This window comes from Lynx canadensis, chromosome B4, assembly GCF_007474595.2.
Source record: "Lynx canadensis isolate LIC74 chromosome B4, mLynCan4.pri.v2, whole genome shotgun sequence".
Lineage (NCBI taxonomy): Eukaryota > Metazoa > Chordata > Mammalia > Carnivora > Felidae > Lynx > Lynx canadensis.
The window spans coordinates 64,515,088-64,542,560 of NC_044309.1; the positions used below are offsets into that span (position 1 = coordinate 64,515,088).

The 27,473-nt window shown below is 38.2% G+C and overlaps 1 protein-coding gene across 1 annotated transcript in view; it reads right to left on the bottom strand.

The window, feature by feature from the left end:
* PKP2 (plakophilin 2) overlaps nt 1-27,473 on the bottom strand; it is a 95,404-nt gene that overhangs the window by 35,187 nt on the left and 32,744 nt on the right. Inside the window, exons 5-6 of the mRNA XM_030322140.2 lie at nt 15,243-15,450; nt 4,912-5,089 (exon numbers count right to left, since the gene is read on the bottom strand). Of these exons, the coding sequence (XP_030178000.1) occupies nt 4,912-5,089; nt 15,243-15,450 (386 nt within the window). The remainder of the gene's footprint in view (nt 1-4,911; nt 5,090-15,242; nt 15,451-27,473) is intronic.

Sequence of the window (27,473 nt, forward strand, 5' to 3'; positions counted from 1 at the left end):
TGACTTTAAATTGGCCTACCTACCCTGTGAGGTTACAAGACTGTGAAGGGCAGACGCTTTATCCATACGAGCACAGTCTGTAGAAATGTGACAAACATTAATGTATTCATTTATAAATGTATTTGGCTTTGGAGACAGCCTTCCTGGATCTGAATTCCAGCTTTGTCTCTTACTAGTCACATGACGTTGGGGAAAAATCATTAATCTAAGCCCCTCATCTACAAGATAGAGAAAGCTTACTTTACAAGGGCCTCAGTTTAAGAATACACTGAGAAAATCCTCATAAAGCATTCAGAACAGTTTCTAGAACATAATACACAATAAATGTCAGTTATTATTATTGTAAATTAGATATACAGGCGAAATAAGAACAGATACTTAAGCATATAATATGGCATTCAATTTTGTAGATTTTTTGCTATATTCTGCTTCTGAAAGTAGTTCAAATCAGTGGTTTGGATTGGTTTTGCAAACACTCTTTGAAATGGTTTCATACTGATGGGAGTGTATTCAGCTATCACATCTTCTGGAAAATGTATGTGAACCAGGGCACTGCTACACTCAGACCATGCAAATCTTTTATTCTTCATTCATAAGGGGAAACTACACAAAGAAATTTGATACTCACGTTTTTATCTTTATATTATTCACCTTCTCAATACACCCTTCCCATTGATATTATAATTCTTCTTCACACAGAACTCATATTTCTATCCTCCCATACTAGCTAATCTTGCTTACAGAAGAAAAAAATTAACTCCTTAAGATGACCTTCAAGGCCCCCACAATCTGGCCTTAGCCTATGTTTCCAACTTCTGTTTGATCACTTCCCATCACAAATTTGATACCGTTGCCAGACTTGATTATTCACTCAGTTCATCATTTTTTCATTTGCTCATTCATTTATTTTTTTAATTCAAATACTTTATATTTGCTTACTATATGTCAGAAACTTTGCTAGGTGTCAAGGATTAAAGATAAACAGAATGTGTAGACATGTTTGCATTTGTAGAGAAATGAGCTCAACATGCAAAAGAAGAGGAAGCAGAGAGAAGATAGAAATTTTAAAAAAGGGTGAGGGGCACCGGGGTGGGGGACCCAGTCCATCAAGTGTCTAACTCTTGATCTCGGGTCAGGTCATGATCTCTTGGTTCATAAGATCCAATCCCACGTTGGGCTGAGTGCTGGCAGAGGAGCCTGCTTGGGATTCTTTCCCTGTCTCTGCCCCTCCCCCATTCATTCTCCCTTCCCCCCACCCCCCAAATAAATAAACTTAAAAAAAAAAAAAAAAAGAGTGAGTCCCAGGGATGCTGAATTTCTGTCCTAGTCCTTGAGGTCATGGTTCCTCGTGTACTTCCTTTACTTTCACAAGTGACTGTCAACATATCACCCACATGAGCCAATGAATCTTTATTTGGCTTGAGTGAGTTTGAGTTGAGTATCTGTCATTTTGAGTTGAAAAAGTCCAGATACATCTGCCACTTTAAGAACTCTGATGTACACAGCCAGGCAAGGGGAGCTACAGAGAAATTTTGAGATGCAAAATGTTTTTAATTTTTTGAGTGTTTATTTTTATTTATTTCAAGAGAGAGAGAGGGAGGGATGGGAGAGAATGTTAGCAAGGCAGGGGCAGAGAAAGAGAGAGAGAGAGATAATGAATCCCAAGCAGGCTCCATGGTCAGTGCAGAGCCCGATGTGGGGCTCGAGCCCACAAACTGTGAGATCATAACCTGAGCCAAAATCAAGACTCGGATGCTTAGCCGACTGGGCCACCCAGCTGTCTCCAAAATATTTTTATTTTTATTTACTTTATTTATTTACTTTTCCCCCAAAATGTTTTCAAGTAGAACAAAATGTGTTATTAGATCAAAAGTGCAATAAAAAAGCAGTTCTAGTGAACTGTACAGAAGGACAGACTCAAACAGATCATACAGGCACCTCTTCTGCTGTTCAAGAATTTAGTCCTTAGTCCTTAGAGAATTTGTGACTATTGAAATAATCCACCAAGGCCTAGTTCATTTGGCACCTCTTCTATAGTGTCTTTCAGATCCCAGTCAGCTGGCATGAATTGTCCTTTGTTCTGCATTCCTGCAGCACCTCACTTGTACTTCTGATACCATGGCATCAGAATCACCAGGAGGGCTTGTCAAAACGAGATTGCTGGGCCCCACCCTGAGAGTTTCTGATTCATAACGTCTGGGTGGGACCCAGGTGATGCAGATGCTAATGCTCCAGGGGCCCACTGCTCTAATAAATACATTTCACTGTAGCTGTGTTCTAGTGCTTTTACTCATCTGCTTTCCCTACTACGTTAAAAATCCCCAAAAGATTTTCTTATTCACATTTGTAAAATTCTGAGTAGCTAACATAATTCTTACACAAAACTGGTATTTGATATGCATTACTGTGTGATTAACTTTGGAGATTAAACATTTCACCATGATAAATTCTCTCAGTTACCATCTAGATTCCCTCAAAAATGAACTGTAACTAGAGAAAATAACAAAAGGCAGAATATGTCCTGACCTCTCGTGGGCTGTCTAATTTTGATTACATCTTCTGATTTCTTTTAATCCTTGCACATAAAGAACAATGATTATTTTCAAATACAAGAAAGCTTGAGATGCATGATTTTAAAGAAGTTAAAACTAGCATTTTTCTTTCTCCTGCATGTGTTTCTATTTTCTCTTGATTTAGTTGGCATCTGACAGCCCAAAGGAGAAAACAACTCAAGCATTTTTTCATCCCACTATTTAGAAATGCGGCTCAAACTAACTTCTTTAGTAGCTGTTCTTATGGTAAAACATAAGCCTGTTCCTTTAGGCTTTGTTGCCTTACAGCTATTTAAAAACACCTAGGAATAAATTTGACCAACTAGGTAAAAGACCTGTATACTAACAATGATAAGACATTGATAAAAACAAACTGAAGACACAAATAAATGAAAAGATATACCATACTCAGGAATTGGCAGAATTAACATTGTTAAAATGTCCATTCTACCCAAGGCGATCTACAAATTCAATGCAATTCCTAGCAAATTTTCAATGGCATTTTTCACAGAAATAGAACAAACAATTCTACAAATTGTATGGAATCACATAAGATCCCAAACAGCCAAAGAAATCTTGAGAAGGAAGAACAAAGCTGGAGGCATCACACTCCCTGATTTCAAACTATGTTACAAAGCTGTATTAATCAAAATAGCATGTGGTACTGGCATAAAAACAGACACATAAGTCATTGGAACAGAATAAAGAGTCCAAAAATAAACTTGGGCATATACAGTCAATTCATTTGCAACAAAGAAGTCAAGAATACTTGGGGAAAGTGGTGAAAGGAGAAAGGAAAGAGAAAAGGAAAGATAGATTCAGAAGAACTGAATAGACATTTTTCTAAAGAAGACAGAGATGGCCAATAGGCACATGAAAAAATGCTCGTTACTAATCACCAAGGAAATGCAAATCAAAATGACATATCACCTCACACCTATTAGAATAGCTATCATCAAAAAGATAAGAAATAACAAGTGTTGGTGAGGATATGGAGAAGAGGCAAACCTTGTGCTGTGCTTGTGGAATGTAAGTTGGCACAACCAATACGGAAAACATTATGGAGGTTCCTCAAAAAATTAAACACAGAGCTACCCTATGATCTAGCAATTTCACTTCTGAGTATTTATCCAAAGAAAATGAAAACACTAACTTGAAAAGATATATGCACTCCCATGTTCACTGAAGCATTATTCATAATAGCCAAGGAATGGAAACAATCTATGGAAACAATCTGAGTATCTACTGACAAATGAATGGATAAGAAAATCTGGTATATATACGTGGAATATTATTCAGCAACAATAAAGAATGAAATATCTCCCCTGGCAACATCATGGATGGACTGTGAGAGCCTTATGCTAAGTGAAATAAGTCAGAGAAAGATAAATACTGTATGATCTCACTTATAAATGGAATCTAAAAGAAACAAAACAAAAACAAAAACAAAGCTCATAGGGGCTGGCTCAGTCAGTAGAACATCTTGGGGTTGTAAGTTCAAGCCACATGTTGGGTATAGAGATTACTTTTAAAACAAAACAAAACAAATAAGCTGATACAGAGTACAGATTGGTGGGGTTTCCAGAGGCGGGGGGGGGGTGCAAAGTGGGTATATGTGGAAAAGTTACAAACTTCCAGTTATAAAATAAGTAAGTCCAAAGAAAACCATAATGGAAATAAATTTTCATATGCCATAAATAAATAAACAAACATATAAATAAGTCAGTCAGTCAGTCCTGGAGATGTAACATACAGCATGGCAACTATAGTTAATAATACAATACTACACATTTGAAAGTTGCTAAGAGAAAAAAATCATAAAAGCTCTCATCACAAGGAAAAAGAATTTTGTGACTATGTATGGTGATGAACATTAGACTTATTCTGGTGACCGTCTGTAAAATATACAAATATCTAATCATTACTTTGTACATCTAAAACAAATACAATTATACTTTAATAAAATATAACAAAAACACTAGGTTTACAATTATTTTTTTAACCACATCATTAAGTTAGATTTTAATGAATTAAAAATAGCATGGAGCCTGCCTCAAACCCTGGGAGATAGGGAAGGCCAGTCTGCATGGACTTCTGGGTGTTCAGGTTAGATCTCTGTTTTATTGGAACTGACATCCTCGCTCTTGTGAACTAATGTGGGTAGCTTCTGGAATCAAACATACCTAGAAACAACATTCTGTTCTTACTTTACCTCTCTCATTGTCTCTACATTGTGCTTCTTATATTTAGAGTGATCTTTATAATTCTTATAGGACTTCTAGGTAGTGGGGTAGAGTTTTAGAAAATCTGGATGTAGTATATAAGGTACACAGAGGAAAGATCTGTAGAGTGGCATTACCTTAAGCATCCTGTGACGTTGTAAAATATATCAAAATCGAGCAAACCGTTTGCTTTGGGGTAGTCTCCTTCTGGCCAACCAGAGAAGGGGATGATGATATTCTCAGTCAGGATGAGCAAGGCTTCTGTTATCATGAGATTCTTGAGTTTGTCATTAGATGACAAATTCCACAGCAAACCTAGAAAAACAAAGAGTACTATCAAAACAGGGATGGGTCAAATAACTGCTGAAAAGAGGAGTTACAGCCAGCACTCCTAGGGCTGTGGCTAGGTATTTGGGTGGGGGGGGGGGGAGTGAGGGAGATAGCCCCTTTCCCAACCAAAAGAATTGGTTTAGAGTTCTTTAGATGGCAATGAAACTGATCCATAATCAGCAGGGGTGGGGTGGGGGGGAATTATGATATAAAATTATGCAGGTTTAAATTAATCAGGAATGATAATGGAAGCTAGAAATCCTTAAACATTTATTGCCATTTCTCTTAAATGATCCTACCATTAAGCTGACATCACATACATAATAAATTCTGGTCTCACCAACATGAAGGCCCGAAATGACCCTACTGCAATAAAGACTTCAATGTTTTTATTGTTATTTATTTAATTTTGTAAAAAAAAGACTTTATTTTTTTTTAAAGTTATCCCTACAACCTATGTGGGGCTTGAAATGCACAACCATGAGATCAAGAATTGAACACTCTACCGACAGAGCCAGACAGGTATCCCAAGATTTCAATGTTGTTGTTGTTTTTTTTAATGTTTATTTATTTTTGCAGGAGAGACAGAGCATGAGCAGGGGAGGGGCAGAGAGAGAGGGAGACACAGAATCTGAAATGGGCTCAAGGCTCTGAGCTGTCAGCCCAGAGCCTGATGTGGGGCCTGAACTCACAAACCGCAAGATCATGACCTGAGCCAAAGTCAGATGCTTACCCAAATGAGCCACTCAGGCGCCCCAAGACATCAATCAATGTTTTTTTTTTTTTTTTTTTTTCAACGTTTATTTATTTTTGGGACAGAGAGAGACAGAGCATGAACGGGGGAGGGGCAGAGAGAGAGGGAGACACAGAATCGGAAACAGGCTCCAGGCTCCGAGCCATCAGCCCAGAGCCTGACGCGAGGCTCGAACTCACGGACCGCGAGATCGTGACCTGGCTGAAGTCGGACGCTTAACCGACTGCGCCACCCAGGCGCCCCACATCAATGTTTTTAATGTTTACTTATTTTGAGAGAGAGAGAGAGCAAGAGAGCAGGGGAGGGGCAGGGAGAGAGGGAGAGAGAGAATACCAAGCACGTTCTGCGTGTCAGCGCAGTGCCTGATGCAGGGCTCCAACTCACAAACCACGAGGTCAGGACCCGAGCCAAAATAAAGAGTTGGATGCTTAACAGACTGAGCCACCCAGGTGCCCCAAGACCTCAATGTTTTTAAAGGGCCATATAAAGGGAATATCTCCCTCCGCCTCCTGCTCCCCACTACCTGAAACTTCCACCTGATATTTGCCTCCCAGTAACAGCACGGATGGCCTACAGAGCCTTTGCTTATACCCATGCCTATCACCAGTAGGCTGATCAACATCGCCAATTAATATTTAAATTTTTTTTTTCAATGTTTATTTATTTTTGGGACAGAGAGAGACAGAGCATGAATGGGGGAGGGGGCAGAGAGAGAGGGAGACACAGAATCGGAAACAGGCTCCAGGCTCTGAGCCATCAGCCCAGAGCCCGACGCGGGGCTCGAACTCACGGACCGCGAGATCGTGACCTGGCTGAAGTCGGACGCTTAACCGACTGCGCCACCCAGGCGCCCCAATATTTATTAAATCCTACCCAATGACAGACTTTATGTCCTCCTGGAATTTACACTGGCTACCTCATGTATTTCTTATATTATAGTTTGGTAGTGAAGGAGATACAAGAGTATTTTTAATCTATCTACCAACATGTATGGCCTAAACATTGGTCTAAGGCTGGTACTGCATTTACTGATTTAACTTTCCCTTTCCTCTTGAAACTTCTCCCCTTAACCCACCATTAAAGAAAAAGGCCATACAAGCCAACTCAGAAAGAAATTAAGATAATAGAATACTGTACTTTCCAGGGCCTTTGTGAGACAGAGCCTGAGGCTGGGTAGTCAGAGAGGATACAAAGTGGCACATCCATTTAGGATTGGTTTTTCTTACAAATTTGGCATTCAAATACTTCTGATTCAGTGGAAGGAGGGCACACCTCCTGCTTGCTATTCCAGTGACTCCCAGCAGGTGTCAAGTTGCATTGCCTTCTTTCATACCTCAGCAAATGACTCTAACTCCCTAGCATCCAGGAAGGCAGAGAGAGGAGGTAGAAAGAGATGGGAATCTTCGTTTTCTTCCCTACTCACTCCGCCATTGCCCAGTCAGTAATTCTCACTTTTAAAATGTACTCTTTTGTCTGCATACGAGAGAGAGGAAGCATAGGTATACAGGACAGTCTACCTTATGAAACAAGGAAAGGTGCTTTTGGTTTTTTTGGCTGAATTATGTGGTGATATCATCTCCCCTGATTTAATGACTGAAATAATTGTACAGGTAAAGGTTGATAATTATTCAACCATAGTTCTATTTGGACCACCATTTAGAACACTCTAGGCCAGATGCAGCCTTTTGACCTTAATCAGTTTTACTTAATCAGTTTCTGAAACAACAATTTCTGAAACCAAACTTCCACTGCAGCCTACACAGAGCTACAGTCAGATGGGGCGACACTGGGTCTAGTGTTTTCTGAGGGCTAGCATTCGGGCTCAGGAGGAGGTCTTTTCCTGGTCAAACTAGACTAGTCAGGAGCAGTAGCAGTGTCCCTGGGCCACAGATTTTGCAACACAATGACTTCATTCCTCCCACTTTATCTTGAGGGGCTCTGGATGGGGGAGTGACAGAATAAAATTCCAAGGGTTGTTGAAAACAATTTAGAGGCAGGTCTAAGGTGGAGTTGTGGTTTCTAAGCTACTAAAGAAAGTTAAAAAGAAGAGAGAGAGAGGGAAAAAAAAGCTTCCTGCTTTAAATAAGCAAACAAATTAATAGTCCCTGCCTGCCAGAGGCTTAAAAATGTGAAGCATGATGCCATTTCCTCTTTTAAAAAAGGACCACACAGGGCACTCAAAGGAAAAGTATAACTTACAATAAAAACCAGAAGAGGATTAATCTGAACAAAGGGAGTGGAATTTTCCTCCAACAGTCAACATCCTTTATAACTTGGTATCCAGTATTATTTCTATAAAAGTATCTGGTTTGGGAGTTTTAGTATAACTTTAAAATTTTTAATGTAGGGTATTATATAGAAATGTCATGCCTGCCAAATTTTTGTATGGTACAAAGCTAGGAAGGAACTTTTCACTAGAGATTCAGGATTAAACAGTTATACATTCTCCCAACATGTACATACAACATCAATAAATGACCAATTACAAATTGGGAAAATACATATGACAATATGAGACAAGGGGTGAATATCCTTAATATATAGAGTTCTTAAATATCATTAAAAATTCAATTGCTAGTAGAAAAATTAACCCAAGCTAAAAAATATTAGAATCTAATACACATAGGAATACATTTTCTCTAGTAACTAAACAAATGTAAATTTAATAGCTAGGTATCATTTTTTGTGACTATATGAAGGCAAAACCAGAACTAATGAGTGGAAATTCTAGGGAAGGAGATTCTGGCTCACTGAAAATATAAACTTCTAAGAGAGCTTTGAAGGAAACAGAAAGATCTGCTGTAAGATCCAGCTCTATCGCTAAGACTGCTAAAAATGAGCTCCTCCTTTATCAAAATATTGACAAGCGGTTTTATCCCAAAGCTAGAGTGTTAGACTAGACTACCAGTTTTCTAATAAACCGAGCGGCATATCAGAATGACATATTCTTGGGCCACATTCCAAATTTATTAGCTAGAATCTCAGAATGGATTTTAGTAATTTGTATTTTAAAAATTATTCTTGGGGCCTTTGGCTACCCCATTAGGTAGAGCACACAATTCCTGATCTCAGGGTTGTGCACTCGGGCCCCACACTGAGCATAGAGATGATTTGAAAAAAAAAAAGATTCCCATTTCTCGCATTGGGTAATGAATGGACTAAAGGACCCTTAATACATATTCATTTCAATGACTAGATTCTAGATGACCCGATATAACATTAGGGTTTAGGTTTTCATTGGTCTCACCTTTAACTTCCAGTCAATTTACTCATAGTGCCTAAATTTCTATTATTAAGTTCTTTGTTGCAGGTGATAAGCCTGTAATTTTCTATCTCTAAGCTCTCATTCTAGCCAAAAAGAAAGAAATGGATTCTGGTAAGGGATATACTTTGAATAATTAGCAATTATAAAAGAGATAAGAATAACTGTGTTCTCCAGAAATGTTTTGCCAACTGTGATTTTTGCAAAAAACAGCTAATTTTAGTAGAAGGATCTTATATTAAAATCTGTGTTTTATTAATATTGCCTTCTAGGAATAGAAATAGAGTTATTTAACAAATTCTGCATGACAATGAGGTAGCAGAAATTACATATTATGATTAAATGAATCCCTATTATCAGTACAGAAGGAGAAGAGGAGCAGGAGGAGGAAGACTGGTTCATTTTAATCTTATTTTTCAAAGTGATCACAGACCAGGAGGAATTTTTTTTTTAAAATAATTTCCCTTGCATGGATATACTTCTTTCACCTAAGTTTTGTAAGCCTTCCCTGAAATATCACACTATTGCAAAGGCCATTTAGTCCAAGTTATATACAAACCCAAGATAACTTGTTGCACATTACAAGTGCAGAATAAAATAATATACAATTATTTTTAAAAGGTGCATAATGAATATCTTGTAGCAAAATGTTTTTGCTACTTTACTAAAATATACCAAGCCAATGAAATATTTCCAAAAAACATGCAGAGGTCAATATGCATTTTTAACAAATTTCATTGCCAATCATCCTGACTCTTAAGCCTTATGCAACATGAAAAGAGGCACAAGAATCTCCTGCTTCATTCTTACCAAGTCAGAGTCCTACTCACCCCTGCAAATGCTCAATACTCAGTGACCTTGGAGATGAGCCTCTGAGACCAGTATGTACTGTTCTCATTTCAATTAAAGTACACTAACAGGCTCACTTGGTAAGGAAGGGGGAACAATCTCATAGAGGGAACGTCTTTGATCCTTAAGTCTTTTCATCTGAAAAGGGAAGAGCTTCCCTCCTAGGCTGGTACTGAAAATGCCAGGAAGGTCAGTGAGTTGATGTTCTCTCCCAGCAGAACAAAGCGCTGATGCCTTTTTTATGCATATATAGAAATCGGATGGTTAATTTTTTTTATAGCTTGGCCAGGAAAATCAGGGTCTTATCTGAAAACAAACCTGATCCTTTTATTTCTCTTAATCGAGATATTCCCAGGTCATGAATCTCTTTTTTTATATTCAATCAGCCACAGATGTTGAACAACTTAGAGGAGTAGCAAAGTTGTTATTGCAGTAAACACACAGGCATGAAATAAGTGGCATCCTAATATTAAAGGATGCAAAAGTAGTTCAAAGATGCCCCTTCTTTCAAAACTCCACTGGGGGGCATGAAGTATGGAAGGATGGCATCTGAAAATCCTTCAGAGGAAAAGACAGCTATTGAAGGATGAGGAGGGTTCACCAGGTGGTCAAAGTGTGGAAAAGGATTTTAGTCCAAGACAACAGCAGAGACAAAGATATCAAGACAGAAAAGAGACACAGACAGACCAGCAAATCCTTTAGGATTTCAGAACCTGGGCTGGGAGGGTATGAGAGGAGATATTGCTGCCAGTGGCCACCAGGCTCAGATCATAAAATCTTTGTGTGGCATACTGCACAGTATAGACTGTATCTTAGAGGTAATGGGGAGCACAATGGGACCATATTTTCGTATCAGAAAGAAATCTCTAGGAGCAGAGTAGTGGACAGACTGGGAATGTGCAAAACTGAATCAGTGGGCAGGTAAGAGGCTACTGCAATAGTAGACCAGAGAGGTGAAGAGGACTTAACCAAGTCAGTGGCAAGTGGAGACAGAGGAAGGGTCAGAGAGGAGTGAAGGAGAGCTCTCTGATCTGAGATCCTAAAAGACAAGTCTTTTCCCAAAGAAGTGTAAAAATGAATCACTCTCTGCCTCCAAAGAGGGAGGTGAGAGCCACTTTCATACAGCAAGACACCCAGATACAGCTGGGTTGAAATATGGGCTTTGTTCTTTGTTAGCTGCATAATCTTGGGCAATCTACTTAACCCCACCGAGTGTCACACTGATGATATGTAAATTGTCAATAATGCCTTATGGAGATGACTGGAGGGACAAAGATGAAAAATGGAAAGTCCTAGCTTAGTGACTAGCACAAAGAACAGGCTCAATAAAAAGATACCCACAAAATAGACAAGAAAAAATTCATATGTATGGTCATTCGCTTTGTGTTTCTAAGCAAAGATATAAACATGTCTACATTAAGTCAACAATTTATTTCTGAGGACCAGAAAGCACTTACTTAGCTGTTCTATTAATAGCTAAAGAAAGTTATTTAGAAGGATTTGTATCAAACATTCAAGTATCGACTCAATTCAATTAGCATGTAATGAGCCCCCTCTGGAAGGGATGCTTGGCTTGTACTAGAAATCCTGAGAATTGCACAATAAACCTCCACTGATCAGTTCTGCACATTATGTAAAGATAACTGAATGGTTTCTATGGCATTAATACCACAGAATGTTCTCTGACCATAGTTTCCTATTGCCTACAAAAGAAGGGGAAGCATGGTTCAATGGATTACTTCCTCAACACACACCCACACATCCTCCCAAGCTCTCTAGATACAATATACCTTAACATCAATACTCTATTATCCAACTGCCTCTAAAAATGACCAGCAGCTTCTTTTTGCTTCGCTAATGATGTTCACTTCGCTGGGAATAATTTTCATTCTCCTTCAAAACACCAGTTCAAAATGTATCCTATCCTTATTTTAAAGTCCACAATGAAACATCTCCTTCGGAAAGTTTTTTTTTTTTTTTTTTTTTTACCGTATAACAGATTATCTGATTCTCTCCTGCGGCTGTCATTACTACAGTTTAATGAAGGAAATGTTAGGTTCCAATTGTGAGGTTTGGTTTTCTTTTTAAGTGCCAACCATCAAGTAAATGTTCATGTTTTAGTAGAAAGAAAAGAACATCTACAACCTTTCTAAAATGATTCTCATTGCCTGGTACTTGCAGGCACCCTGTAAATGCTGGCTGAATGAATGAATGAGTGAGATCCCTCTTAATTTCTGTAGGTGTTTTAATATAAGTCATAGTTATGGAAGGAAATTTCTCATGGGACATGACAGCGTGCTGGAAGAAGGATAGCAAGGTATAACCCTTCATACAGTTTTATAAAATTAAAATATATCAAGATAGAAAAAAAATGTGATTACTTTAAGATATAAATGGGCAGAGAAGATAGAATGACAACATTTTTAAAAACAGGAAAAAAACCCTGTTGTATAATAAACTGCTGTATATTCTGCAGAAGTGTAGAATATATTCAACTTATAACAAAATGTATGGAATACTTCCTTCTAAAATAAACAACACTGTCCAGCATTATCATTTAAAAATACTTTTATATGATATATTAAAAAGGGCTTGGGCCTTACTTTTCTCATCTATAAAACTGAGATTTCATCACCTAATAATACCTAAAAATACCTTAAAACCTTTTGGCGATAAATTAAAAATGTATGTATACCACCTAGGCCCCTGAAGATACTTAAGGAAGGTTTCCGCAAGGCAATACCACCAACGGTTGCACTCAGTAATGCTCTTGCACTCAGGAATGTGTGCAGGGAGCATCAGCAGGGAGCTGACGGTGACAGCAAGAGGGCTAAGCTTGAACATCAATGCACCCTTTTCTCCTCTACCATATGCACTATTCATTTAAATAAAACTAGGTCTCTCTTCTCCACATTTCAAGGATTACTAAAACTGTTGCTTTAATTCTATCAGATTATTTCATTCTTCTAATCTATTGGGCAGAAAGAAGATATTTATTTGTTCAAATCAAGATTTTGAAATATGAAGTAAAGAACTAGAAAAACGCATCCAGCCACTCTCATCTTTTTTTCTTCTTTTTAGGGTGCAGGGATGAGTGGGCTAGGGAGCTGGTATTTTGGGGGGTCCAGGTAATGGAAGGATTGGGAAATAACATTTCTTGTATTTTGACTAATTTGATTAAACTAATCCTCTACACAAGGACACTATTTGATTCCCTGATTCACTTTCTTTGTATACATCCAGCAAGTGGATTATTGAATAAATAAAACAAATAATTGGGTGTGGTTCTTACTGAGTCTCTTCAGAATGAATGCCTTGTGCACTTGAGGCAATACTGAAACCTTACACGTTCTCAAATCACAAAGTTGGCTGTTAGTAAACTGATGCAGAATTTCCCTATGGTGAGCACTGTAAAGTTGTAAAAACATGCAAAGTTGCAGAGTTTTTAATTTAAAATATTGAGCAAAAGCCTCAAAATAATTTCCCTTTCAGGAAAAAAATTTCTAACTTGACTTTAATCTGGGGTTTAACTCAGAGGGTGACAATGTTCCTTGAAAGCCACCTCTCAGATAATAATGAGCCCATTAGCCATTTGTTCCGGGAAACTTAAAAACAGATGACACCCTATCAAAATAACACCAGCATTCTTCACAGAGCTAGAACAAATAATCCTAAAACTTGTATGGAACCAGAAAAGACCCCAAAAACCAAAGCAGAAGGCATCACAATCCCAGACTTCAAGCTATGCTACAAAGCTGTAACCATCAGACAGTATGGTACGGGCACAAGAACAGACACTCAGATCAGTGGAACAGAATAGAGAACCCGGAAATGGACCCACAAACATATGGCCAACTAATCTTTGACAAAGCAGGAAAGAATATCCAATGGAATAAAGACAGTCTCTTCAGCAAGTGGTGCTGGGAAAACTGGACAGAGACATGCAGAAGAATGAACCTGGACCACTTTCTTACACCACACACAAAAATAAACTCAAAATGGATGAAACACCTAAATGTAAGACAGGAAGCCATCAAAATCCTCGAGGAGGAAGCAGGCAAAAACCTCTTTGATCTTGGCCACAGCAACTTCTTACTCAACATGTCTCCAGAGGCAAGGGAAACAAAAGCAAAAATGAACTACTGGGACCTCATCAAAATAAAAATCTTCTGACAACAAAGGAAACAATCAGCAAAGCTATAAGGCAACCGACAGAATGGGAGAAGATATTTGCAAACAATGTATCAGATAAAGGGTTAGTATCCAAAATCTATAAAGAACTTATCCAACTCAACACTCAAAAAATAAATAGTCCAGTGAAGAAAAGGGCAAAGACATGAATAGACACTTCTCCAAAGAAGACATCCGGATAGCCAACCGACATGTGAAAAAATGCTCAACATCACTCATCATCAGGGAAATACAAATCAAAACCACAATGAGATACCACCTTACACCTGTCAGAATGGCTAACATTAACAACTCAGGCAACAACAGATGTTGGCAAGGATGCGGAGAAAAGAGGATCTCTTTTGCATTGCTGGTGGGAATGCAAGCTGGTGCAGCCACTCTGGAAAACAGTATGGAGGTTCCTCAAAAAGCTAAAAACAGAACTACCCTATGACCCATCAATTGCACTACTAGGCATTTATCCATGGGATACAGGTGTGCTGTTTTGAAGGGACATATGCACCCCCATGTTTATAGCAGCACTATCAACAATAGCCAAAGTATGGAAAGAGCCCAAATGTCCATCAATGGATGAATGGATAAAGAAGATGTGGTAAATATATATACATATATATAATGGAGTATTACTTGGCAATCAAAAAGAATGAAATCTTGCCATTTGCAACTACGTGGATGGAACTGGAGGGTATTATGCTAAGTGAAATGAGTCCATCAGAGAAAGACAAAAATCCTATGACTTCACTCATATGAGGACTTTAAGAGACAAAACAGATGAACATAAGGGAGGGGAAGCAAAAATAATATAAAACCAGGGAAGGGAACAAAGCATAAGAGACTCATAACTATGGAGAACAAACAGATGGTTACTGGAGGGATTGTGGGAGTGGGGGTGGGCTAAATGGGTAAGGGGCACTAAGGAATCTACTCCTGAAATCATTGTTGCACTATATGCTAACTAATTAGGATGTAAATTTAAAAAAAGAAAAAAGAAAATAAAAAAAAAAAAAAAAAGAAAAACAGATGACATAACATACCCAGCTGGGTACACTGTTCTACATCCTTCAATATTCTGTTAGCAGTACCTGTTATTTGCTTTTTAGTCTCCAAGTCTCTAGTTTGCTTCAGCACCTGGAGCAGCCGAGGTATCCCGTTGAGTTCAGCGACCTCCAACTTGTTGTCATTGTCTTCAAATACCAAGTTTCGCAGGGCCCCACACACGGCTCGCTGAACATCTTCATTCTGAACTTTTAGGAGCTGCAGAAGCTTGGGGATGCCACGAAGCTGATTAACCTGGGGAAGAAGCAGATGTGTATTTCAGATATTTATTCTGATGTAGCATTAAAGACATTTGTTGTAATATGAATGAACAGATGAAGTTCACTAATGTCAAGTAGAGTCCCCATCAGACAGTAACTGGGACACAACCTGAGGCTCACTGCATACAATATACACCTGCTATAAGGCAGTGCCTGCCTCTCTTGGAGGAGCTAACAATAAATGTGAGAAGACTGAAACCTATGAAAAAATTGAAGGGGAAAGTAAAGTGATAGGTGGGTAAGTGACAGTTAAGTGGACAGAAAGAGTTAAGCTATAAAAGTCTTGAGCATACAGGTCATGTTCTCACAGTTTGTGGGTTCAAGCCTCCTGTCGGGCTCTGGGCTGACAGCTCAGAACCTGGAGCCTGTTTAGATTCTGTGTCTCCTTCTCTTTCTCCGTCCCTCCCCCACTCACGCTGTCTCACTTTCTCTCTCAGAAATAAATAAACGTTAAAAAAAATATTTTTTTAAAGTCTTGAGCATAATGAAGATGAACAGAGCTGGAATGAGAGGAGTAAGGAGTTTTATAGAAGAACAGCACAATTATATGAACATTTCATTTTTTTTTCCAGACAGAACTTTACAGTCAATATAAATGGACAGATCTCACCATCAATGGTAGAAATAAAGATTCATTTACCATGGCACTGGTAGTAGCAATGCAAACTAATCCTAAATGCCAGCTATTTTTATGATCAATTGCTTAGGGTATTTAAAAAGCTTCATATAAAAATTATGCAAGCTTCTTAATTTAAGTAAATAATGTAACTTTACACTTTTGATATGTTATTTAAATTTTTTTAAATGTTTTTATTTTTAAGATAGAGAGAGACACAGCATGAGCAGGGGAGAGGCAGAGAGAGAGGGAGACACAGAATCTGAAGCAGTCTCCAGGCTCTGAGCTGTCAGCACAGAGCCTGATGAGGGGCTCGAACTCACAGACTGTGAGATGATGACCTGAGCTGAAGTCAGACGCTTCACCAACTGAGCCATCCAGGCACCCCTTGATATGCTATTTAAAAAATATCTCTCGGGGCACCTGGGTGGCTCAGTTGGTGAAGTGTCCGACTTTGGCTCGGGTCATGATCTCACAGTTTGTGAGTTCAAGCCCCATGTCAGTCTCTGTGCTGACAGCTTGCTCAGAGCCTGGAGGCTGCTCCAGATTCTGTCTCCCTTTCTCTCTGCCCCTCCCCCATTCACACTCCATCTCTCTCTCTCTCTCTCTCTCTCTCTCTCTCAAAAATAAACATTAAAAAAATAAAAATAGAAAAAATTAAAAAAAATAGAAAATATCTCTCCCATCCAAATATGCAAGAAAGGGCATGCTGTCTATTAGAGAAAGGGTTACCACTAGGAAAAGAAGAATAAAAATAGATGGTTTAGATTCTGAAATGTATAGCTGTTCAAGAAGAGGTCAAATCATGGCAATATGAGCAATGTGATACTTTAGGCTGCAAATATTATCTAAAGAAGTCAAGAGGTGGACGTGGGGTGGCTGAAGCAAAATGTTAAGTTGTAGACTGAGGGCTTTTTTCTTCTCATGGGCTTCCACTGGCATCCGATGCAGAAATTTTAAATTAGTAAGAACTTCTAGTAAAGATGTCAGTCATTCTCACCATCTTAATGCAGAAAATTTTAGGAAACACTTATGGTTGTGAATGGGCAGGAGGTTCCCTTTCAGCTGAAGTTCATCACTTATGAATGATGCCCTAACTGCTTCACAGTTCATGCTCTGGCGCCCAGTAATACCTTTTCATATTTTCTATGTATCATCAAATTTCAGCTTCCCTTTCGTAAACAGATAAATGAGATTTAAGACATAATCTTCCAATCTTACATCTTTCTTTGTTAGGACTGGGGAGAAGACTAGCAAGGCAAGAATCAAAGTCAAAGTTTAAAAATAATAACCATAATAATAATAATAATAATAATAAAACACAGATAATGACTCTCCCACCCACTTCTACCATTAGAAGGTGTTGGCATAGTGTTAAGAGTTTCATTTATGTTATCTAATTAATAGCTTGTTGAGAACCTTATGAGAGAAGTACTCTTTTGGTCTCTTTGAGGCTTCACTAGTAATAATGAGGAATAATACTTCCACTTACAACTCACTTCAGAGGAGACATGTGCAGAACAGGGCATGACTGGTAAACTGGCCACAGCAATTTTGTTGGGCTATGTTTACAGCCATTCTAATATATTTGCACAAAAGTGCTACTGATAAAGATTTCTTAGCTGTCAATTAATTCTGGTCCAGTAGATCATCTACTTGATCACTTCCTCTATTCCCATTACTACACTTCCTTAAGAGCAGAAAGGCACATTTTAAATTGTTTATAATTCACAGGTTTCTCCAATTCCATCAATTTCTATTTCATAGTTAGGTTTTAAGTTGGTTAAATGTACACTCCACAAACTTCATAAATGCCAGCTATACTAAATCTTCACAGTAGCTATAGAAGCATCAGATGCAGAAAGAAAATCCTGTTTGTCCTGAAGGTATTTTGCAAGCTTTAGAAATATTTTATTGCTTGATTTGTAACTCCTAAGTGGCCTTCTTTAAAATATGATGGGATGTGGCTTACCAGTCATATTGCATTTCCAGATGCGATGATAGAATCAGCGAGAAGTGGCATGTGGAACTGGACTCGGGGGCTTGGACAGCCGGCTTTGCTTACCCTGTCACCTTCACCCCTTGGGCTTTCAGCACTTGCTCCAGCCCAGAAAGGAGGCATTGTGGACACACCATGCTCAGACAAATGTAGAAATCTGCTACAGCTCTAGTCACTGCTGAATTTGACGCCCTAGTGTCTGGCACCTCTCCCAAATTTATAAATAGACTTAGGTTACTTTTATCCATCTTGTTAAGCAGATTGATACAAAATCAATACCAAATGCATTATTTTTAATGTCTATTTTTGAGAGAGAGACAGAGCACGAGCAGGAGAGAGACAGAGAGAGAGGGAGACACAGAATCTGAAGCAGGCTCCCGGCGCTGAGCTGTCAGCACAGAGCCTGATGCGGGGCTCGAACCCGTGAACTGTGAGATCATAACCTGAGCCGAAGTCAGTGGCTTAACTGACTGAGCCACCCAGGCGCTCCAGATCCTGTACACGTCAGAACCAACGCCAGATGTACTGTCTTTGTCCCATTCAGATGTACTGAATGTCCCTTCACATTCAGGGAAGCAGATGGGATGAGAGAGGTGGCATGTATTTCCCAGTTATACTGAACCCTCAGGGGATTTGTTCTCCCTTTGGGAAAAGGAAAGAAGAAACAGACTAACATGACTATCTCAGAACTTCAAAAGACCTTTCATTTGAGATGGTTTCTAAATATATGGAAGGGCTCTATTCTGATTCTTCTTCCTGTCAACTATAAAATAAATGATGAGGATTCTGGTGGCAAATTAGCGGAAGGAACAGACTGACTCCTTTGGGGCAAGGGCTCCCTTGTGCCCTGGTGCCCTTGCTCTCACTTCCTTCCCGTTGGGAATGCTCCGACCACTCTGCCTCACTTCTGGCAAAGCCCTGCTCATCCTGCATGAGCTGGCTCAAATGTCACCACCTCTGTGAAATGTCACTCCCCTTTTCTCTTTTCCTTCCCATTAGAACTAATCACTCCATGAAAATTGGTATAACCTTTCAGGAAGGCAATCAGCAGTAAGTGCCAAAAACTTCAAAAATATTCTCTTCTAATAACCTTCATTAGGAAAGAATTTGAAATGTACACACATGTAATTGTAAGTACAGTATTTATTTAATTTTTAATAAAATTTATTTATTTTTGAGAGAGAGTGAGAGCCTGCACAAACAGGGGAGGGGCAGAGCAAGAGAGGGAGGGAGGGAGGGAGGGAGGGAAGGAGGGAAGGAGAGGAGGAGAAAGGGAGAGAGGGGGAGAGAGAGAGAGAGAGAGAGAGAGAGAGAGAATGAATGAATGAGAATATCTCAGGCAGGCTCTGTGCTGAGTGTGGAGCCTGGCATGGGGCTCGAACCCACGAACCATGAGATCAAGACATGAGCCAAAATCAAGAGTTGGATGCTTAACTAACTGAGCCACCCAAGCACACTGTGACTGTAGTATTTATAAAAGGGAAAAATTTGAAACCATAAATGTCCAACAACAGGGGAAGACTAGTTAATGATTGTCACAATCCACACAGATTGAAGTTTCCATGGGAGAGGCAGAGTAATGTTAGAACTGACAGATATTTTATATTGGTCATTACAGTTCCCTCACCAGTCAAATGGAGATTATCTAAGATTAACAATCTTCATGCTAGGTACATAGAACTCACTCAACACATGGTAGCTACTGCATCACCATTAATATGAGGTATGCAAAATATTGCTAATGTTATGAGGAAATGCTTATTGTACAGTGTTACTAGAAAAAATGTATAAAATATCTATGTTATTTCTACTCAAACACAGACATAAAGAAGGAAATGAATTTAGGGAGTTTGGGAGAAATGATGGGCATATAAATTATGAAAGTTGCTTGTTATTTTGTATTTTTTTAAACAACAAGCATATATTTGTGCATGCTTCTTAAAATCAAAGCAAAAAAAAAAAATCCCTACGAGGAAAGCTACATACTCAATTTGTAAAAAGTCAGAGAACAAAACTAAGATGGTAACAATATTGGGGAAGTGTGGGTATGTCTCTTTTTGTCTGTTTCTTAATTTCTCAAATTTTGAGTAATGAATTCGTATGAGTTTTATAAGATTCTGCAAGATAGTTATGGCAGTCAAAACTTCAGTGATGAGATCTGAAGCAGGAATGGAAATAAGGTCAGTTTTAGAAGGGTCTTGCAGATTAAATTTATCCTTCCTCCTAAAGGCAAGTGGGTGCTGAGAGGCGACTGTATCAGTAGTGGGTTAAAAGTGGAGGAAGGGAAATTAACCAGGAAGTGGCTGAGTTAACAGAAAACATGGTGATAGGGATTAGCATAGTGGCGCTGAGTAGGGAGGGAAAGAGGTGAGTAGATTCAAGACACTTTTAGTAGCAGCACTAAAAAGTCTTGAAGACTGCATGAATATGAATAATGTTGAGAGGTAAGAATAAAAGAAAAGTTGAAAGTCTGTGTTCAAGTTTTTGTGTCATACCACCTGGGTGAACTACCACTCACACAGGAAATAATATGTTCAGATTGGGGCAGGCATTGTACCATGATCTGAGTGCATTCTCACAACTCTTTCTAGTAGGATTATTATTTCCACTTTATAGGTAGGAATGCCAAGGCTCAGAGACGTTAGTATCCTGCCCAAGGTCACTGAGGTAATTAGGATGCTGGGACTCACGCTTCCCTGAGTGACTTCTGAGTGTTAATACTCAAACCACCAAGGGTCCTGCCTTTCAACCCAGCAGGAAGAACAAGTTAGAAGGAGGGTTGGCTAGTAGAGAGGAAAAGCAAAAGAAATTAACGTGCCCATTTTTGAAATGCTGATGTTGAGTTCAGTGGGATGTCCAGGAAATAGATGGACACATGGTTTAGAGCCCAGGGGACAGAAGGGGGCAGAGATGCAGGAAGTCATCAGCATTTAAATCATATAGGGATGGAAGTCATAGGAGTGGATGAGGCAGGTCAGGAGATGGTGCTGAGGAAGAAAAGTCCCAGGAAGGCATCTCAGGAACATAAACATTTAAGGGACAGCTGATGATAAATTTTTCACAGAAGAAAGCTGAAGGAGCCAGAGAAATGGAAAAAGAACCAGGAGACTCTGGACCAAAAGAAGAAAGGTTCAAAAAGGAAAAGAGGATCAAGTATGATAAATGGGCTGAGTCCTAATCAAATAAAATAAGGATTAAAAAGTTGCCACTGGTTTTAAAAGTTTATGATTTAGAATTTTGATCTTTAATTTTTTTTTTTCAACGTTTATTTATTTTTGGGACAGAGAGAGACAGAGCATGAACGGGGAAGGGGCAGAGAGAGAGGGAGACACAGAATCGGAAACAGGCTCCAGGCTCCGAGCCATCAGCCCAGAGCCTGACGCGGGGCTCGAACTCACGGACCGCGAGATCGTGACCTGGCTGAAGTCGGACGCTCAACCGACTGCGCCACCCAGGCGCCCCTAGAATTTTGATCTTTATATTCAAATTAGAATTGCCTTTTTAAAAAAGATTTTATTTCTTTTTTTAAATATAATTTATTGTCAAGTTGGCTCACATACAGTGTATACAGTGTGCTCTTGCTTTTGGGGGTAGATTCCCATGATTCATCGCTTACATACAACATACCAGTGCACATCCCAACAAGTTCCCTCCTCAATGCCCATCACCCATTTTCCCTCTCCCCCTAAGATTTTATTCTTAAATAATCTCTATGCCCAACATGGGGCTCAAATTTACAATCCCAAGATCAAGAGTCACATGCCCCAGAGACTGAGCCTGTAATGTCTTTTATACATAAATTCAAATGCTATAGCACTATGCTTAATATTAGCAGGATTTTGTTCATGTTGGGTTATAACTTAATACTTAAATTTTTCTACCATGCATATGTATTTTTAGGTTTCAGTGTGACTTTCATGTTTCATTATTCTCAAAACCAGTGTTTGTCCTAGTTTTAGAAAAAGAGCCAAGAAGGCAAGCACAGCTTTAATCACATATGTAAGCAAAATGATATTTATAATCAAATTAGCAACTTAAGAGATCGTAGAAATCTAGCCCAATTTGAGAAACAAAAGAAAAATTCAAGTAATTCCATATTAGAAAATGAAAGCATGCTTAATAATGCCCAGCTTTTTAAAATTGGTAATAAAAAAAGATTTAAACATTTATCTGAGTTAGTCATAGAAAGGACTAATTTTTAGCCGAATTCTTTTCACCTATATGTATAAAGAGGGTTCATTACTAGTTAAATACATTATTTTTTTAAATCTTGGGGCTCCTGGGTGGCTCAGTCAGTTGAGTGTCCCAACTTCGGCTCAGGTCATGATATCACAATTAGTTTGTGGGTTCGGGCCCCGCATCAGGCTCTGTGCTGACAGCTCGGAGCCTGGAGCCTGCTTTGGATTCTGTGTCTCCGTCTGTCTCTATTCCTCTCCTGCTCACATTCTGTCTCTGTCTCTCAAAAATAAATAAATGTTAAAAAAATTTTTTTTTTTTAATCCTTACATATTCTTCCCATGGAACAAACATACAGGCAAAGGGCAGTGAGAACTACTCAATAATTATGTAGCTTTTAAAACGAGAAATAATCTAGATGTGGGGATAGGTTTTAAAGTAATACCTAAAATACAGATGTCATGAATAGAAATACTGACAAATTGGACTTCAGAAGACTTTTTCAATCCTGCATGATGAAAGATACAATAAGATGCATAACACTGGATTATATATAATATTACGCATAATAGATAATGAATTCCTACCAAGCATTAAGGAGATACAAATCTTTGGAGAAAACAGTCCACAGAACTCTTTTGCCTGACTCTACTTAACTGATATGTAGGATTAGTCACATTCTTGTTTCCCTCTGGAAATCCTACTGATTCCCTGAGAATTATCAAAGCTGAGAGGTTACTCTATGTTGGGCTTTGCACTCCAATTTTTACTAGTTGAGTTACAAATTTACTAAGAATAACTTACATGTTTCCCAATGTATTTAGGCCAACTGTACTTGTTACTGTAATCATGTAATTTATTTACCTGTTAGGTAAACGAATGAAATTTAAGGGTGAAAAGAGTTCGGTTTCTCTGAAAACTAATCTGCATGCTTTGGAAAGACTAGATAAAGGAAAACAGCTTTAAAAAGCTCTGTAATTATTTGTGAACAAAATTAATGTAAAAGACTACGGGAAATGTAAAAATTCAGATACAGGTGAAATCAGATGAATCAGTGTCATTAAGTTCTCATTTCACTTTAAAGAAACTAAAAATTGCAGATGATACACAATGGGCATAATTTATGCAAGATTATGACAAACTGTGTGTGGTATGTGTGTATAACTAAATTTTTTTTTCCTTTGTAACTGATTAAGTGACCAACTATTAGTCTTGATTTCAAAAAAAAAGTAAAGTTTTTACCATAAAGAGATGGCTTTTTTTTTTTTTTTGCTTATTAGATTAACAAAAACAAACACAAAAGAATAATCTCATGGTAGTAATGGTACATATAAATGGGCACTATGATGCAATGTTGGTGATGTTTAAGTCTACACAATCTTAGGTGGAATTTATTAGGGAATTATTTATCAAAATTAATAATGACTCAATAGTGACAAGGACTGGATTTACCTATCATCTGAAACAATGTTAAAAACCAGACAAAGCATACAATGGTTTCCACAATTGGTAATGTAGCAATGATGGATAGTGATCCCCAAGGGATGGATAACAAGCAAGGTGAGCCCCACTGCTGTCAAAGATCACCGTATGGAGAGAGTTCTCAGGCTGCTGTGTAGTGAGGTAAAACCCAAATGGAATTCAACAAGCAGAGTTCAGGAGACAGTGCAGGATCCAAGAAGAAGAGTCCGTAGGGAAGAGGTACCAGTGAGAAAGCGGCACAGAAAGAGAACTCCTGAGGTTGCAGAGTGTCTCCATCTAATATTCAGTAGAGTATTAATTAGTGCACATGTGTGAGAAAATTGCCTGAAGCCAGGGAAATAACCAACTAACCAACCAAATAACCAAAGGACTTAAGGGAACAGCTCCTCATGGTCACACAGGCCCAAGAACAGTGCCTATTCTCACTACCCAGTCAGAAAACCTCTTAATTCATGGTGCATTAGTTTTCAGAATTGTCTTGCTTTAAGAAGTGGGGATTAATTCGTTCTAGAATAAATGCTGCTCTGGTTCCATCTAGCAAATCTCAAAAGCAAGATTTAAAAGGGTCAAACCGATTTCAAGTAACTTGAAATGTTAGGTAGAGACATAGAAGATAGAAAAAAGACTCAAAACTTTTAGAGATGAAAACTACAATTTATGAATGAAAGAAAATCCTGAATGAGATTAATGGCATATTAAACTTTACAGAAGAAAGAATTAGTGAATTTAAAGCATAGCAAATAAATATCTAATAAAATATGTTTAAAATAAACATATCTAAAAAAGAAAACATACAGAAAACAAAAACTAAAGAAAAAGAATAGAGTACAGATGAGCTATGAGACAACTTCAAGTAGCCAAATATATATGTAACAAGTTCCCAAAGGATAGAAAAAAAATCTTTGAAGAATTAATGGTTGAAAATTGGAAATTCCAAACAAAGTTCCAAAATTTGATGAAAAGTAAAAAATCTACAAATTTAAGCTCAATGAGCTCCCAAGCACAAGAAACCTAAGGAAAACTACACCAAGGCACATTATGACCAACCTGCTCAATGCTAGTGATAAAGAGAAAATCTGAAAAGCAGGCTGGGTAGGTGGAGAGAGTTACAGTATGTACTGAGGAACAATGAAGATGACAGATGATTTCTTGTCTGAAGCAAAGCAAGTAAGATGACAGTGAAGCAACAACTTTCAAGTACTGAAATAAAAAACTGTCAACCTAGTGAAAAGACCTCTCAAAAGCAAAGATGAAATTCCTTTTTAGACATACAAAAGCTCAAGTTAACCACCAGGAGACCTGCACTAGAGTAAATGTTAAAGAGAATTCTTTAGGCAATGGGAAATAACATGACATCTACGCAAAACAATGAAGAGCACTGGAACAACCTAGACGAAATGGACAAAGTCTTTGAAAGACACACACTACCGAAGTTCATTACAAAAAATACAGAGCCCCCAAAGCCCTGTTACCAATTAAAGAAAATGAATTTATAGTTGAGAACACAGCTAGCTTCCTTAGCACAGCAGGCAGTGTGCCAGTCTCATAATCTGAAGGTCCTGAGTGTGGTTAAGAACCTCTCACAAGAAAAGTTCAAGTCCAAGAGCTTTGCTGGTGAATTCTACCAAACATTTATGATGGAAATAATTCCAATTACAATCAAACTTTCAGAAAATTGAAGAGGAGAGAACACTTCCCAATGTATTTTATTACTCTCAATCCAAAACTGGAGAAAGACATTACAAGAAAAGATCAATATTCTTTATAAATATAGCTGTATAACTGCCTTAACAAAGTTCTACCAAATCTAATTTTAAAAAGGTAACAGGACATCGTGACCAAGTGGGATCCCAGGAATGGGATAACACTTAAAGACCAAAGTAATTTACCATATTAGCAAAATTAAGATAAAAACCATAGAAATATTTTAATAAGTGAATAAAACATTTGATAAAGTCCAAAAACCATTTCTTTTTTTTTAAATCTAATGTTTATTTATTTTTGAGAGAGAGTACGAGTGGGGGAGGGGAAGAGAAAAGGGGAGACAAAGAATCTGAAGCAGGCTCCAAGCTCTGAGCTGTCAGCACAGAGCCTGACGAGGGGCTCGAACTCACAAACTGTGAGATCACGATCTCGGCCAAAGTTGGACACTTAACTGACTGAGCCACCCAGGTGTCCCCCAAAACCATTTCTGAGTAAAAACCAAAAAAAAAATTCCATAAAATTAGGGATAAAGGTAAGTTCTTCAACTTGATATTGTGATGTATGAAAAACCTACGGCTAACATCATATTCAATGGTTAAAAGCTAAAAGCTTTTTTTCTGAAGACTAGGAACAAGGCAAGGATGTCCACTCTGACCACTTTTATTCAACATAGTATTCAAGTCCTAGCTGGAGTAATTAGGCAAGAAAAGGAAGTGGCATCCAAATTGGTAAAGAAAGAGCAAAACGTCACTATTTGCGGGTGACATATTATATAGAAAATCCTAAAGATCCCACCAAAAGTTTACTTGAACTAATCAATGAATTCAGTAAAGTTGTAGTATATAAAACAATATGCAAAATTTTGTTGCATTTTTGTACACCTGTAATAAACTATCAGAATTAAGAAAACAATCCCACTTACAATTGCATTAAAAACACACACACACACACACACCTGGGAATAAATTTAATAGAGGAGAAGATCTGTCCATGAAAGAAACTGAAGACACAAATAAATGGAAAGATATTCCCTGCTTATGGATTAGAGAAATGCTGTTGAAATGTGCATACTATCCAAAGCAATCTACAGATTCCATGCAATTCCCATCAAAATTCCACGGGGCGCCTGGGTGGCGCAGTCGGTTAAGCGTCCGACTTCAGCTAGGTCACCATCTCGCGGTCCGTGGGTTCGAGCCCCGCGTCAGGCTCTGGGCTGATGGCTCAGAGCCTGGAGCCTGTTTCCGATTCTGTGTCTCCCTCTCTCTTTGCCCCTCCCCCGTTCATGCTCTGTCTCTCTCTGTCCCAAAAATAAATTAAAAAAAAAAAAATTCCAATGGTATTTTTCACAGAAATAAAACAAATAATTCTAAAATTTATATGGAACCACAAAAAGATCCTGACTAGTCAGATCAATCTTGAGAAAGAAGAATAAAGCTGGAGGCCATCATGCTGATTTCAAAACTATATTAAAAAGCTGTAGTAATAAAAATAGTATGATTTTGGCATAAAAAGACATGCAGATCAATGGAACGGAATAAACAGCCCAGAAATAAACCACACATATGTGGCCAATTAATTTACAACAAAAAACCCGAGAATACACAACAGGAAAAGGAGAGCCTTATCAACAAATGGTGCTGAGAAAACTGGATGGCCACATGCAAAAAAAAGTGAAACTGGACCACTATCTCATACCATACACAAAAATTAACTCAACTTAAAGTCTTGAATGTGAGACCTGAAACTATAAAACTCCTAGAAGAAAACATAGGCAGCAACCTCTTTGATGTCAGTCTTTGCAATGATTTTTTGGATATGACACAAGAAAAGAACAAAAGCAAAAAGAAACAAGTAGGACTAGATCAAACAGCAAAGGAAACTATCACAAAATGAAAAGACAACCTACGGAATGGAAGGAAATATTTGCAAATCATAAATCTGATAAGGGGTTAATAATCACAACATAAAGAACTCACATGACTCAATAGCAAAACAACAATTCAATTAAACGATGGGCAAA